General features: G+C 38.2%; 1 protein-coding gene across 3 annotated transcripts in view; it reads left to right on the top strand.

Annotated features, from left to right (window-relative positions):
* The window catches only part of DYNC2H1 (dynein cytoplasmic 2 heavy chain 1), a 341,276-nt gene that overhangs the window by 152,471 nt on the left and 171,937 nt on the right, over positions 1 to 16,868 (top strand). For 2 of the 3 annotated variants that reach the window (XM_055305872.1, XM_055305873.1), the window contains 5 exons: positions 4,701 to 4,766; positions 6,431 to 6,481; positions 7,199 to 7,276; positions 10,067 to 10,198; positions 11,129 to 11,201. In XM_055305872.1, coding sequence (XP_055161847.1) covers positions 4,701 to 4,766; positions 6,431 to 6,481; positions 7,199 to 7,276; positions 10,067 to 10,198; positions 11,129 to 11,201 — 400 coding nt within the window. The remainder of the gene's footprint in view (positions 1 to 4,700; positions 4,767 to 6,430; positions 6,482 to 7,198; positions 7,277 to 10,066; positions 10,199 to 11,128; positions 11,202 to 16,868) is intronic. The other variant, XM_055305874.1, reaches the window with a different exon arrangement.

Below are 16,868 nucleotides of genomic sequence, written 5' to 3' on the forward strand. Positions count from 1 at the left end.
AGAACATCTTATAGCCTTCCAGGAGGTGGTTGGGAGGGAGAAGGATGATGTGCAAAGAATTGAGAGCATGCCCTGGGTGGCCCAATATGGCTCTGAACACCCAGCAGCCCCTGACGCAGGACATTATGATGGGTTGTAAAGGTCATTTTCCAGCTGGGGTTTCTCCGCCTCAGGACTGTTGACATTTTGGGCCATAGTAGGATTTACTGTGGCGGTCTGTTCAGTAGCACTTCCTTCACATATTTGCTAAAATCAAAAATATCTTGACACTGCCAATGTCCCTTAGATTGAGGACAAGATTGGTTCCTATTCCTGGCATTAGGAAGCAAACTAATGCCTGATCCTGAGTTACAAGATTTGTCACAGACGTCTTCACATTACGAGGGCCCCCAAGGAATATAAAATGAAATGTACTTTAAAAATTTTTGATTATAGAAAACAGAAGCTTTTCACTTAGGAGTTTTTTTTTTTTTTTTCAAGTACCAGTCTAGGGTTTGGGTTGAGATAAGTTGAGGAAGAGCTTTGTAAAGGCAATTAACTATGTGAGAGAAATAGAGTTAGTATGGCACAATTATGTAGGGTTCTTAGAAAATCTTTGAAAAGACACAGTTAATATGTTCTTTAGAAAGGGATAGTAGTGTTTTTTATGAGTAGAGTGACAATGTTGACGATCCTTACTTGAGACTCACAGACCTGTAGTCGGGCATTTCTGTAGGATGTTTCTTTAATGAGAACTGTGACGATACCTACATAGATCTGTGGACTGTATGGGTGTATTTTGGAGGTCTGATGGTTAGCCGTCCTAAAAATCACCTGTTTGGACCTCAGTTTTAACTTGTATACGTTGAGGAATTATAAGCAGATGATCTCAAAGTCCATTTTGTCCCTAAAATGTTATGACCCTAGATAGATAAAATGTTAGACATAGATGTTAGACATAGATAGATGACATCTCTAACATTTGTGTAATATGTTACTGCACATAATACTTAAAAATGTTTATTACACAGACACAACTTAAAAATACTTTCTGAAAGCATTTCAAACTTTATGAAACTATATGCACATACAGAAAACTATGTAAAAAAAAAAAAACCTCCATTGTTTCTCCCTGTTCTGATGCTTCACTCCATTGGAGTAAACCAGTCCAAGGCTTGATTGGTTCCTTCCAGTCCATTTCCTTTCTCTTCAAGTTCATGTGTGCAAATAAACTTTTTCTTTTCCTTATTACATATTTTGTTGTGTTGCATCTCTTTTATAGTGACAGGTCCTGAAGATGTTTCCATAAGTAGAATATACTAACCTCATTACTTTTAGTGCTTCTGTGGTATTCCATAATATGGTATGCTAGTTTATCTACTACTCTGTTGGTGGATATTATTGATGTATTTTTGCTATTATGAGTGACCATGGTGAAATTTTGTAAATCTATCTTTATGTACATGTGTAAGTATTTCTATTCATTAAATTTCTTCATGGAAGAAGTATAATTTCTGTCCAAGACAAAATGCTTTCCAAACTTTGTTGAATATTATCAAATTGCCTTCCAGAAGTTTATCAGTTAATAATTTAACCCACAGAGTAATTAAAGTATCTCGTTCTTTGCATCCTTGCTTCCTTGTTTTTCTATTTTTCATTGGATTTATTTATTTTTTGATTGCTATGTTATAGATTTTTATGATTAGTTTTTAATGTATCTTTAATCTCTTATTTTTCTAGCAAATATATTAAAGTGGCAAAGTTTCATTTCACTCACTCTTCTAATATATTTAATGCTTTTTTAACTTTCCTTTCAAGACCTATACACTAAAATAGGCCATGATTTGTGAAAATATCACAGACCTGAACTTATTTTAAGGTGCCTCCAAAATCCTTATGGAAGTATTTATGTTATAAATAAATATTATTCTTGAAAAATGTTTAGGTGAAAAGATCAACTTTCATATTAATTCTAAAGATTAGTAGTGTATTAGGTATTTCCTGTTTCTAAACTATATATCTGTGCCTCTGCTTATATATTCTTATTTTTAGTAATAATACATTAGACTTACTGATGAGATTTAAATCCTTATGTACTTTGTAATGTAATTAGGGGTAGATATAATACATGTTCTGTACCAAAATGATTTAATATATCAGCGAAGTTTAGTTAGGGTTACTTCTTTTAAGTCACATTATCTTTTAAAAATACACGTAATTTGGGCTACAGCCAGCATTTTATTGCATGGGAGGAGAGCTTGTAAGGTTGGACACTTTTGACATCATAGCGCCCAAGTGGAATTTTTATTGCTTGTCTGGAGAGATACTTTTCTGTTGTGAACAACTTCACTCATTTTTAAAAAGCTATCATGTATTATTCTTAAGACCTATTTTAATCGGTGATGGAATATCTGGTTTATAATATTCATATTTTTTCATCAGTAATATTAAAGTTATTCAATGTGAATTCAGCATTCTGTGGAGTTTCAGTATTGAATCACAATTCAGAAAGCACATTACTTTTAAAGCAATGACGTACATTATCATCTGACTTAGCAGGGAACCGATTTCATTTTTTAGTGAAAGAACTTGGGATTTTTAGCAATCAGCTTCACATTAAACTGCCTGCCAGTCTCTCTTGCTGATTTTGCTGTTGTATTGGTGACAGCAGTGTGACAGCAACAGACCCTTGAAACAGAGGCTTATTAATATTCACATCACAGCCAAGGAAAAGCAACTTAACCTGAAACAAAAAATGATTGACTTGTTTTGTAACAGAAAATTTAGACTTTTAATAAACTAAAACAAATGGAGAAGAAATGGAGAAAGCTGTCAAGCAGTTTCAGTTGAGATTATTGGTTTTGTCATTCTTCTTTTTTTCCCCAAGAGATCAGAAGTGTTTATTTCAGTAACCTAAGTATTTTGGACAATTATAGGATAAGGAGCATATTTAGTTCTCCCAGATCTTGGTTGGCCTCATGTAGGTCATTAGCATAAAGTGTACCTTATGTCATTATCTGTGGATGATATCATGTGATTATATACTTATCCCTAAGGCCATGATGTTTTCTGGGACCAGAAAGCAGAGAGAAGGAGAGCCACTATTATGTATTTATGGACTGTATATTATGTGGCTTATTCTTTGCCAACATTTTGGAATTTGGCCTCAGTTAATAATCAACAGTTAGCCCACCGACCCCAGTGGCTAATCTAAGAATCATAGAATGGCAGAGCTTTGCCTTTTCTTAATTAACCCTAGAGACTGCATTATTTTTCCTTAGGTCAAAGGAAGAAATGGCTAAGATAAATGTAGTAATACTGTGTGTGAATTTGTGTGTAAATATATCTTAATCATTATTTCTTTACCTTAAATGAGAGATGCATTTTAAATATCCATTACCATGTGCATTAAGCGTCTTAGTGGCTTATCCAGCCAGTTACTCTTCAACCCCAAACCTGAATTCTTTCTGATACCTAGGAACACTGCACATCTCCCGAAATGGCCATGTCTTGCTTTTTATATCTTTAAGTCACCTGGGAATTACTTCATACACATGGTAGTTGGTTGTAATATTTTTCTCCCACATCTGAGTGGGCGGCTGCATAAATTTTTCTACTTTGAGATTTTTTTTAGTCATTGCCTATGTTATGGTTGTGAACACATGGTTTTTATTTATTCACTACATAGGCATTTGTTGAGTACTTGCTGTATACAGAACATATACTTTTATAAAGTAAATTATTCTTCTGTATTGTATTATTCAAGACATTGAATCTTTCTGACAGAGGGGTGACTTTCTTGCATGAAAGATCACTTGCTGGTAATCTTTATAGCCCTTATGGTTACTCCGTGTGTAGATTTATAATCCTATGCACATATTGGATATAAAGTGTTATTTTTAGTATGGGAGAAGCTGTATAAAATGCTTAAATTATAAACTAGTGGGAAATATAGTGCTTGAATAGATGTGGTTTTTTGTTGTTGTTAATAAACATTTACTATATTTTTTAACAGAAATGACATAAGCTTATTTTAGAAAACTTATAAAATATAAAGAAAAATAAAAAATAACCTATAGTTGTAAAGTAAATCAGCTATAAAAATTAATACCACATTTCCATTTTTTGCATATGTATATCCATATTGCTCCTCCTTCCATAATATGGGCTATGCTACATATTTTGAATATTATTTATGAAAAATTTTTGAACATTTAAGATTGTTTCAGTTTTTCCTCCATAATAAAAAATCTTGCAATAAGTATCCTCATTTCTTATCTATGAATACATTTATCATCCCTTTGCATAACTTTTTAGAAATGAAATGTCTTGATTTAGGGGGCATATAGAATGTTTTGGATCATGTAAGCATACACATGACAAATGGAAGAGTCCTGATGTAGGAGGTTGATTTTATTAGTGAGAATTCAGACCTCAAAATTGGATTTCAGGTACTTAAATAAAACTATTTTTTTTTAAAGAGATGTATATCATGACTAATATTTAGCATTTTTCTCTAAAACTTTGGGTTCTTTATCTTTCCCACCCAACTCGGAAGTGTTGCCCTGTGTAGGTGCTACCTGAACAGTCACATTTTATATTGATAGGAGTAAATAATTTAAAGATAGAACACAGATTTTGTGAACTGAAATTTCAGGACTAAGCTTTTCCAGAAACACAAGTTTAGAAACAGCAAGATAACATTTTATTATTCTTTACAGGCAGATCAGTTGATGTTCGCTTTGCATTTTGTTCGAGGCATGCATCCTGAACTTTTTCAAGAGAATGTAAGTGGAATAAAAGAGGACAATGTTAGAGTTACAAGGACATTTGGTAATGGGCAGAATTATGGTGAGATTAGAGGTAACTTTAGTCTGAAAAGTATTTATAAGCCTTTTAGTTTTTTTACTAAGTTAGACATGTAGTGTAAGATGCTCATGTCCGCTTCTCCCCTTCGCGGGAGCCCGGGGTTGGGCAGCGATGGTGAGGTAGTGGGACTTCTCACCATGCCTGGACCTTTCTGAACCCCCGCCCATGGCTTCTCATCCCCATCCAGGCACTCAAGCTCATGCAGGTACGTACTGACACATTAGGGGTACTCAGCTACAGTCAGCCTGTGAAGCCAGAGGCTGGGTAGTTCTCAGAAGCTTCCTTGAGCTCAAAGCCTTATGTTCATCTTTTTCATGTGTAATTTATCTTCTTTATCTATAACTTTATTTCTGGTCTGCCATATCACGTGACTCCAACTTGAAAAGAACTTCCGTCAAGTTAGAGCTAACCAATCCATCTCTGGTGTGCTAATATTTAAAAAGAATTATCTGTAAGTGATTTTCTGGCCAATATCATAAAGTGAGAGTAGAGTAGGAGAGTGTGTGTGTGGGGGGGATTAGTATATGGACCATGACCGTGTAACCCTTAATTCTCCTTGGTCAGATTCTATTTATGTCCTGGATTCTCCTGATTTGAATACTTAAAAGAGCACAGACTTTTCCATGTGCCTGTTTTCTCATTGTTCTCTCTGATTCCACGTGCTCTGGTTGACTTGTGTTGTTTCTCCTGAATTCTTTAATTTGACTCCTTTATTTCTACCATTAGCTTTGATGTCTTTCCCTCCTCCTGTATAATGATGTCCACCATGATCAGTATTTTCCACACCGTGGAAGATTTAATATCCCCTAGTTTTCCCTCCTGGAGTATAATTAAATGTTGGTAAAGGAGAACATTTTTCTCTGACTCCTAGCTACTAATAGCAATCACTTCTTCTTTAATGTGATTGTATAATTTCAGTAAGAGGAGTGAGTGGTCAGGCTGGGTGGAGGCAGGAAGTAATCTTTTTTTTTTTTTCTATATTGCTCTCAAATTTTATGTGTTTTCTTTATTTGCTGACCAGTATGTAACAAATAATATGTGACACTAGGGGAAGCTCAAGGGAAGTAATAGATTTTCTTGGAGTGTTAGATTCTGTAACATTGGATCTGTTGTGATTTTGTGGATTAAGGTAAAATATGAATAATGGCAGTCCTCTTCTAATCTGTTGGTAAAGATAACTTAATGGAAGTACTTTTCTCTATTTTTTTTCCCCAGGATACACAATTTTAAAATTTTTGGTACACCAGTAAAGTGCTTATTTATTAGTGAAAAATGTCATGTAATAGGACATACACTGAACACAACACATAAACTTATAGATGAAACATTATATATACATATAGGAATTGTAGTTATTTTTTTCTTGAGTAAAATTGTTTCTGGTAGTTTTCATATGAATGTTTTATGTTGGTACATGAACTCATTCTTGATGTTGATGTACCAGAAGTGGGAAGGTGAGTTTTTTTGTTTTCCACATCCTTAGAAAGCTGCATTATAAGCCATCTTATAGGGAAATTTAAAAAATTCTGTTAAGTGGTTAGTATTTTTATATTTCTTGTTTTACTCATATTTTATTCAATAGGAATGGGATACGTTTACAGGTGTGGTTGTGGGAGACATGTTGCGGAAAGCTGTAAGTAAAAATAATAAAATTATTTCACTCTTCGGGAAAATATTTCTGGCTTTGACTTCATAAGATATTTGCTTCAGAGGAATTTTAAAGTACTGTTGAAATTATACTTTAGAGGAACATGTTCTTGTCTCCTACTGTACTTTAAAATAGACATAAAGACATTTATTCTCATCAGAATAATACTACTTAAATACTAAGAAACTAATACAGTTTCTTTCAGTATATGTTTTATTCCAAGAAGACTTTGATGATCTTGAGAAAATAAAATTTTGTGTATGACTAGGAAAATTCTTACATAACTTGTTTAAGATTTTTTTTTAATTTTTGATAATGTCATTCAAATTTAGCTTTTTCTCTACTAATTTTCTGTCTGAACATGTAATGAATAATATTTTTCTTCAAAGCAACATAACCCGAAATGTGTTGCAAAATCTAGATTATGTCTGAAATGCAAAATTTATAGCAGTTCATTATATTTTATTCCATTTTTCTGAAGTTTCATAAAAGATTATGCACAATGAAAATGAATACATTTATGTAAATTGTTATCTATACCTTGTTATATCAAATTTTATCATAGTGACTTGTAAAATAAAGTAGAAATACATAGAATGAGTTTTTTAAAATTAGTGCTCATAAAATTAGCTAGTCACTTGTTAATTTTTCTAAGTCTGAATTTTACCAAATATACCAAAGAGAATAATTTTTCCTATAAAGGACTCTCAGCAAAGAATCCGTGATCAGCTCCCATCGTGGATAGACCAGGAGCGAAGCTGGGCAGTGGCAACGCTAAAGGTATTCATGACATTTCTACTTTGGGGGTATTTAAAATTTTCCTGTACTTAAATCGCTTATTTTTTTACATGCTCCCTATTATACTTAGTGTTGATAATTCTGTGAATATGCCATCAAATCCCTGGGTAAAAGGATAGTAAAGAATTGATTATTCTGATTAGTGCTTTAATCTGTAGCTAAATCTTTCATTCAACATACACGTTTGAATGTATGCATTCATACAACTTTCCAACTTACATTGGTTCCTGGGTGTAAGGTGGATGCTGAGGACAGGGCGAGAGCAGGAAATGCAGTTCAGAAGCCCAACTGCCAGCAGTTCGTCTGTGTTCTGTACTCAGGCCTCACTGGTACTTTAGTTGGGAACGCAAAACGAGATGAACCTCCTTCTCTCAAAATCTATACGTATGTTTCTTTTCCTTTTTTCCTTCCCTACGCCTTACAGCTGCTGTCATGTGACAGTGGCACGTAGTAAAAACAGCAAGAGTAGAGGTGCTTGCTGGTGACTTACTGTTTTCACAGCGTTATGCAGAGCGTGAAAGTGGATCACTTCACTGCATGTTTCCAACAGCCTGATGAGGAAGCTCCTGTTCCTGTCCTCATTTGACAGATGAGAAAACCAGGCCCAGAGCGATGTGGTCTCTGCTTATGGTGACTTAGGAAGTAGAGTCAGGATTTGATATTGGGCTCCTGGTGGCAGAGTCTGGGCTGGTTACCACGACTCTGTACTGCCTGTTTTTCATAGGTTTTTATCGAATAGAGTCAGTAGATCCTGTTTTGTTGTCAGTGAATCTTTTGGTCTATTGGGAGACCAGCATGCTGCCTACTGCACTATGGCCATCCCACATTTCTAGCCAAAAACAGAATGATTATATAATGTGGAGCATAAACTGGTAGCAGGAGGCCCTTATACACTAATTGCCACTAAATTTAATAGACTACCATCAAATGTTATCCTAATAGGCTTAGATCACTTATTAAAAATAATGAAAGTGAAATATACTTAATTTTCTACTGTGTAAGTTTAATTTTAGTCAAGTTACATAATGAAATTTGGGCAATATAATGGGTTATTTAGAAGTGAATATAGCTACTTGGATGAAGCATCCTTAAGTACTTGATTTATGTTTATGCCATGTGACATTCTAGTACTGCAGATACATATCTTCCAAATTCGCCATTCTTTTCAATAACAGTTATCCATATATACAGATTTACATTTCTCATCTTGAAGCCCAGTGTTGATAAAAGTTTGGAAGAGAGATTGCCAGAGGGAAGGGGGGATGGGCAAAGTCGGTGAAGTGGCGTGGGAGATGAGGCACAGCACAGGGAACAGAGTCAGTGGTGATGTGATAGCACTGTTTGGAGAGAGATGGTGCTTGTGATGACATAGTTGTATAGCTAAAACTAATGTAACATATATACTCAAAATACACTCAAAAAAATTTTTAATGGGCAAAAGACCTGAATAGAGCTTTTTCTAAAACGGACATACAAATGGCTGACATATATACGAAAAAGGTGCTCAGCATCACTGATCATTAGGGAAATACAAAGTCAATCACAGGTACCAGTTCACAACTCTTAGGATGGCTATAATTGGAAAGACAAGATAACATGCAATGGCAGTGTGATGGAGAAAAGGGGAAATGTACACTGTTGGTAAGAATATAAATTGGCGCAGCCTTTATGAAAACATTGTGGAGTGTCCTCAAAAAATTAAAACTAGAACTACTGTATGCTCCAGCAGTCCTACTTCTTACCTCTGGGTATAAATTCAAAGGAAATGTTTATTATTATAATTCACCCAAGATATAGTCACAATCTACATGTTCATCAGTGGATGAATGGATGAAGAAAGTGTGATCTATCCATCTATAAGAGAATATTATTAACAAGTGTGAATTTATTTCATTGTGGTAATTATTTCACAGTGTAAATGCTTATGAGAGCATTCCTTAAATACATACGATTTTGTCAGTGATACCTCAGTAAGGCTGAGAAGGATGAAAAACCAAGTTTGGAAGAGATGGTAGTCTTGGAGGTAGAAGGGAACAAATGTGTTAAGGCAGAGCCTTGAGAGATGGTGGCATTTTTTTTTAAGATTTTCTAAATTTATTTATTCATGACAGACAGAGAGAGAGAGGCAGAGACACAGGCAGAGGGAGAAGCAGGCTCCATGCAAGGAGCCTGATGTGGGACTCGATCCGGGTCTCCAGAATCAGGCCCTGGGCTGAAGGCAGCGCCAAACCTCTGAGCCACTGGGGCTGCCTTAGACAGTGGTGTTTAAGGTGAATGCTGAATGCTCAGTAGGAACTGATGAGAAATCTTGGGTAGAGATTAATAAGTAGAGACTTAGAACGTCTAGGGGCAAGGAAGCCAAGATGTGTACGAATGAGACATAAGTAGATGTGGGCTAGGAAATACATGCTTTCCTCAGGATTTGGTGTTGGTAGGAAAGTTGGCAGTTGTGATCGTCCTGTGCAGCTGAAGCGAGGCACAGGTTCGTGCACACTCACACACATCTGTCCTTTCTCCAGAAGGTGAGGTTCTTCTGTAGAGACAAGACTCGATCACTTGCACGTACTGCTTTCGTGCTACTTGGGAAATGTTTAATTTTACCTGCTTATGGGTTGGAGCAGTCCACACCCTGTTTCTGATCTAGAAATTAGCAGTGTGAAGGGGGGAAAGCAGCCAACACGTGCCCATTGGTACTTGGTTTTAGTTTACTTTTTCAGTAGTGCACACATATGTGCTTGTGGCTCATTGTGTGGGGCTTTGCTTGTGTTTTAGATTGCCCTCCCCAGTCTTTATCAGACCCTCTGCTTTGACGACGTGGCTCTGTGGCGGACATACTATCACAGCTCGGTGTGTGAGCAAGAGTTTCCATCTATTCTGGCAAAGAAAGTGTCCTCATTTCAGCAGGTGAGTTATCTCAATGCATAAAAATATCTGACATTTCTTTTGTATTCAGAAGCTATTTCAAAGAAAGCTCTGCCTTTGGGTGTGGCATAATGTTATGGCGAGGAAAGGCTTTCAGCTTTTCCATCTGCCTGGGTGAGGGGGATGTCACCGGCAGAATTTCTGGATAGGATGTCCCCCTGTGGCCCTACTTCTTCCCTCCGCCTCCTCCCCTGTCTCCAAACAAAGAGTGACTGTGCCATAGAGAAAGAGTCCTGGCAAGTTTTCCCAGTCTGGATCTCAACAGAGTAGTGAACCTGCTGATGGGTTCTGCCCTATCAGTTGGGGAGGCACAGGCTGGGAGTGGCTGGGCTCTCTAGGAGCAGGTCCTCCGGGTCACTGACCCTGGTTTGTGTCTCTTCCTTGGCTGCGGGCACTTTTGTCCTTGTCTCTCCACACTGAATGCCCCTTTACCAAGTACAGTTTAAAAAAGGAAGGAAAGAAAGCTAAGAAGAACTTTATTTGAAAACAGAAACATCTAGGTTTATACGTGATTGACTGTAAAAATAGTGATTTGAAAATCTTAGGATTTGAGGGCTTCTCTTCGATGGTTACAAGAAGGCCTCATGTATATGCTCTTGCTTTCACCTGCTTTTGGCCCTTGTCAGATACTGAAAACAGAGTGAGACCTATGGCTACTGCATGCTCCTGCTGACTCAGATGAGAAGCTTGAGGCAGTAAATGGGTTTTAGTAAAAGTTTTCACTATTAAGGACGTATCTTTGTATAAAACTATTGTGACAGTTTGTGTAAGAAAATATTGTGGATCAGTGATCAGTGTTCACGTATTTAAGTAAATATTTGTTTAATAAACTAACATTAACTACTGCTTAACTACTGCTTAAAGTTCTCAGGGGAACTTACTATTTAAAAATGCCCCACACTTTATTTTAAGGTTCTCGTGGTACAGGCCCTCAGACCAGACAGATTGCAAAGTGCCATGGCTCTGTTTGCATGTAAAACTCTGGGTAAGTGCAGTGCTTTTCTAGAACTAGACTGCTGACCGGAATTATTTGGTTTTTAATTTACATTTGAGTTTATGTTACCCTTGGTTTAGAAGATTATAAAGTCTTTTCCTTCATTCTACTTATCTTAAAACCCTTACTGGATTAAAAAATGTATGTTGCATGTGACTGGTTTACACTACTTTGTAGTAAATCTGATGCATCGTTGACATCCTATATTTAGTTAATAGTGTTTGAGATTTAAAAAATTATTTTATTGTGAAAACACTTTAGACATTTATACATTTGTTCTTAATTAGGACTTTAAAGCAGGGAATCAAGTGTTTGACTTAGATAACTAAAGTAAAAGTAATACCCATAATCCTAAGGGGGGAAAAGCCTTTAAAATGAATTATTTTTTGCTCTAAGCAAAAAATGAAGAATTTGTCTTTTAGCTTACAATCTATGCAATCCATTTTTAAAATCTATCTTCTCAGAAAGAATGAAAAGTTATTCATTTGTAAGTAAACTATAGCATATTTTGATTTTTCTCAAGAGAATTTGGAAAACTATGTTAAAGAAAAACTATATAAAGTATTTTAATTGAAATGGAGTCATCTAAGAATAGCGAATCTGTATTCTTAAACCACAGGAAGTTTGGAAATGAAAAATCTGGCATAGGTGAAGATGTATGCTGACATTTTTTTCTAGAAATCCTGCATTTCTATTTAACATTTTATTCATAAATGAAACTTTTTTTTAAATTTTTTAAAGATTTTATTTATTTATTCATGAGAGACAGAGAGAGAGAGAGAGAGAGAGAGAGAGAGGCAGAGACACAGGCAGAGGGAGAAGCAGGCTCCATGCAGGGAGCCCGACATGGGACTGGATCCTGCGTCTCCAGGATCATACCCTGGGCTGAAGGTGGCGCTAAACTGCTGAGCCACCCGGGCTGCCCCATATATGAAATTTTATGTGGAAGTTGTCTTAATTATTTTTTGTCTTAATTATTTTTTAATAATTATGTATGTTTTTGTTCATAGATTTTCTCATATAAATAAGCTTAGCAAAGAATTTTAGGAAATTGAAAAAAATATACTGGGTTTTCAGTACTCATCACTGGAAAACTTGACAGGACTGAGTAATCATTCTTCTGTTGTCTTGTAAAGTTGTTAGAGTTGACTGTACCAGATCCTATTCTTTTTTTCTTAATTTTTAAGATTTTATTTATTCATGAGAGACACAGAGGGAAGCAGCCTCCATGCAGGGAGACTAATGTGGGACTTGATCCTGGACCTCCAGGATCATACCTTGAGCCAGAGGTAGACGCCCAAATGTTGAACCACCCAGCTGTCCATACTAGGGTCCTGTTCTGAGAAATTGTTTCAGCTTCAGTTTTGTTCAAGTAAACACACTTTTTCATTTAAACGTGGCTGTTTGTAACGATCCAAATGACACTAACACTTAAATCGTCGTTTTATATGCCGGGTACTAGTCTGTGCTGCACACATATCTGCTCGCTTAATCCCCACACTAGCATCACGAAGGGCTATTTCTAAATACTGATTTAAAAATGAGGAAACATCACATAGCTAATAAACAACAGAATTCAGATCCTGCTCCTTAGTTCATGTTCTTATTAAGTACTGAAGGGGTCACATTTTTCCTCAGTGTGGAGGGATATTTTTGGCAGGTGCTCACATGAACATGTATAAAGTTATCCACACACATTCACCCACAATCTAACCTAGTGTAGCAGTTTCCTGGGGCTTCTGTAAGTATCACAAACCAGGTGGCTTCATGCAACAGAAATTTGTCGTCTCTTGGTGTTGGAGGCTAGAAGTCCAAAATCAATGTTATTGCAAGGCCATGCTCCCTCTGAAACCCATGGGGAATCCACCTGTGCCCCTCCATGGCCTCTAGTGGTTTGCTGGCCACCTGGCCTTTCTTGGGTCACAACTGCATAATCTGCATGATATTTTCCCCGAGTATCTCTTCACATGTCTGACTCCTAATGAGGCCCCATCATGTGGGGGTAGGTGCCCACCATATTCCAATATGACCTTGTCTGAAGCTAATTATCTCTGTCCTGACCTTGCTTCCATGTAAGGTCATTCTGAGGTATTGGAATTACAGCTTCAGCTTCTCTGTTTTGGAGGAACACCGTTCAACCCTTACTACCCATCAGTCTAGCTTTTCACCTAATGGCCGTCTTCTGCTTCCCCCTCTGGCAGAACACACATGCGCACACAGGTGCACAACATCTTGAGGCTCGAATGAGACTGGCCACCCAGCTGGCTGCTCTGGGTCTGTGGAGATGCACCTGCATGTGCTCTGGCTTACCTTCCCTTGAGCAAGAAGAGGAGAGTCTCTCTGTCTGATGGCTTGCCTGTGTCCCCGCTCATTTTTACTCTGGTCTGGCGGAATGTCCACTAACTCTTGGTTGCAAGTGATAGGTGCTGATCTCACACCCACTCCAGTGAGGAAGGGCAGTGCTGTAACCAGTACCCAGGAAGCTAGAGCTAGGGCTGGCCTCGGTGCCCGCAGGTCTCATGGACTCCAGCAACGTGGGCCTTCTTTCCTAGTCCCAGCCTTACACATTCTCCCTCCATTTCTCGTCTCTCTGCCCTCACTCCATCTTTGTGTCTTTGTTTCTCTTTGTGTCTTTATCTCTTTCCTGCCTGTGTGTTGCCTTTGGCCTTTGAGCTCATATGTATTCTGTGTATGAGGCTGCCTGCCTCCTGGGATAGAATTTAAAGCTTGTGATGAGAGAGAGCTTTCCCTCCCAGCCTCACTTTCAGAATCCCAGGAATAGACTCTCATGTGCTTGGCTTGGTAACATGATCAGCTCTGCAGCTTATCCTGCCAGAAATACATGCAATAACAGTTTCCCCAAGAGCGGTCATGGGTGGAGGAGGGTCTGCTACCAGAAATGAGGGAAGAACTGCTACTGTCAAAAGATACCCTCTAGAGTCAGTTTATTATTTTTTTTATAAATTTATTTTTTATTGGTGTTTAATTTGCCAACATATAGAATAACACCCAGTGCTCATCCCGTCAAGTGCCCACCTCAGTGCTCGTCACCCAGTCATCCCCCCCCCCCCGCCCACCTCCCCTTCCACCACCCCTAGTTCATTTCCCAGAGTTAGGAGTCAGTTTACATGTCATTTGTTTTAACTGGTTCTCACACTGAAGTAGTTGGGTGGTTGCACCATTAATGTATAAAGTGCATTTTGAAAGGCTGACTCCTTTAAGAGTTACAAGTATCTAACTTCTGATTCTGGAAAATGAGGTATTTGAACAAAGATACTAGTGTCCATGTTAACAAATACCCAAAGTATACTTTGTCTTGTGACTGAAATGTTTAGTGTGTTGCCAAATGCAGACATGCATGTTGGTAGTAACTGGATAGTGGGCATATGATTAATGTGAAAACTGTCCCTGCATCTGCCACTTGGATGTTAGCTGAGGGAAGTGGCCTTTTACCAACATTTTTTAGAAACACAGGAGCAGTGAGACAGGAGTTCTTCACTCCCATTGTCAGACCTTCCCAGCAGCCATACGGGAGCTCTGTTCGTTATCTCTCTCATGTCCCTGTGAGTGAGTGGCCTGCTCCAGTGAAAGGCCAACCTATCTGCTCTGTTTCTTACTCCTGCCATTTCCCCTTCTCCGTCAGCAATTTCACCTCCTTGAAGGGACCATTTTGTCAGCAACAATCCTGTCTCACAAATGGCCCCCTCCAGCTGCTTCTCTTTCTGCAGCAGGATGTGTGGGCAGCGTGTCTTGGTGAGACTGCAACGGCCACTCTGCGCTCACTCTGTCCTGCTCGCTCGCTCTTTGCTTCTACCCAGCAGCCCCCCAGGATTGCTCTATTACCTCCACAGAGCTGTTGTATACTTCCTTTAAATGCTCTTTACTTTCTACTCTGGGTTAGTGTTTCTTTCAGTCCTCAGCCATTTCAAGCTGTTCCTTGTCATTTTCCCATATGGGCAGTTTCTCGGCATGTCTTCAAAATGTTGGCCTATTTATTCTTCCTTCCAGCACATTCTCTCTCTAGTAAACTTGCTGGCTTGCAGAGCTATCCATGAATTACTGATTCTTTGTCTCCTGTTCTTAGCCCTGACCTCCTGGAATTCTAGACTCCTCTGTCCAAGTGCTTATTTGATATTTTCACGTGAACGTCATGTCACAGATTCAACAGGACCGACCTAGAACTTGGACTTGTCTATACCAGTATCCACTCGGTTGCTCATACCAAATACCTGGGAGAAACCCCTCCTCCTTGTCCTTTACTTTCCAGACTCCATCTACCAGCAAGTTTTTTTGGCTCTAACATTTGCTCTGAATTAATTTACTTTGCTCCATTTGCTACTAATTTAATGCAAACTGTTATCCTCTCTCACCTCAGTAACTGCTGTAGCTTTGGCTCTGTCTTCAGAATTGCATTCAGAATCCACTTCTCACCCCTCCATTACCACCTACCCACTTTGTTTCAGCCACTGGCACATTAACATAATTACCACCGTTCAGGCTGCTTTTCTCCCCACTCCCAGTTTATTCTCAACAGAGCAGCCACAGGGCCATTAGAAATACCAGTTAGATCATAGAGCTCCTCAGGCCCGAGTCTTCTGATGGCCTCATCTTTCCTGTATGCTTACCCTGTCTTAAAGGGTCTTAGCTCTTCCAGTCCTGTGTTTGCCTCTTAGATCCCTGCTCCTTCCACTCTGACCCTCTTCCAGTCCTTTCCAACCATAAGAGACCTTGCCTGTTCTTCTGGAGTACCTAATGTGTTTCTGCCATCTCAGGACCTTTTTGCACCCGCTGTTCTTTCCAGGAGAGCTCACTCCTTTCCCCACTATCTTCCCTGCTTCTCTGCTCAAATGTCACTTTTTCAGTGATGATTTTCCTGAGCACTCTATATAAAATAATGTACTCCTACTTGCTCTATTACGTGGTTTATTTTCCTCCATAACTGTTGCTAACATCTGACACATTGTTATTGTGTGTTCTCCAACTAGAATACAAGCCTCAAGAGGGATCTTAAATCACTTCTGGAGGGACACCTGGGTGGCTCAGCGGTTGAGTATCTGCCTTCAGCTCAGGGCATGATCCTGGGGTCTGGGATCGAGTCCATATCAGGCTTCCTGCAGGGAGCCTGCTTCCTCTGCCTATGTCTGCCTCTCTCTGTCTCTGTCTCTGTCTCTCATGAATAAATAAATAAAATATAAAAAAATTCATTTCTGGAAAAGAGGCACTATAAATGCTTGTTCTGACTTGGTCTCCCTACTTGAGTTCTTGCCTCCTTTCCAATCCATTCTCTTCATACAGCTGTGTAGTCTTTAAAAATTGAAACTAGATCATCTCAGTTTTTGTATACGATCTCCAAAATATTCTCAGACCACTTAGAATAAAATCCGGATTCCTTACATAAGCTTATAAGACTCTGCTTGCTTCTCTGACCTCAACTGTACCACTCTTGCTTATTCCCCATGTACCTGTGGGAAAAACTGCTTTCAGACCTTTGCACCATCTTTCTGCTGTGTGCTTTTCCTTCTTTTGTTTGTTTGTTTTTTGTTTTTTGTTTTTTGTTTTTTTTTTTTTTTTGGATCCTTTTCTGGAGATTTTATTTAATATAGGAATTTCTTCCAGTGACCTGAATAATACTTCTTAGTTCTCCGGTAGTAAAGATTA

This window comes from Nyctereutes procyonoides, unplaced genomic scaffold (assembly GCF_905146905.1).
Source record: "Nyctereutes procyonoides isolate TBG_1078 unplaced genomic scaffold, NYPRO_anot_genome, whole genome shotgun sequence".
In the NCBI taxonomy this organism is placed as follows: domain Eukaryota; kingdom Metazoa; phylum Chordata; class Mammalia; order Carnivora; family Canidae; genus Nyctereutes; species Nyctereutes procyonoides.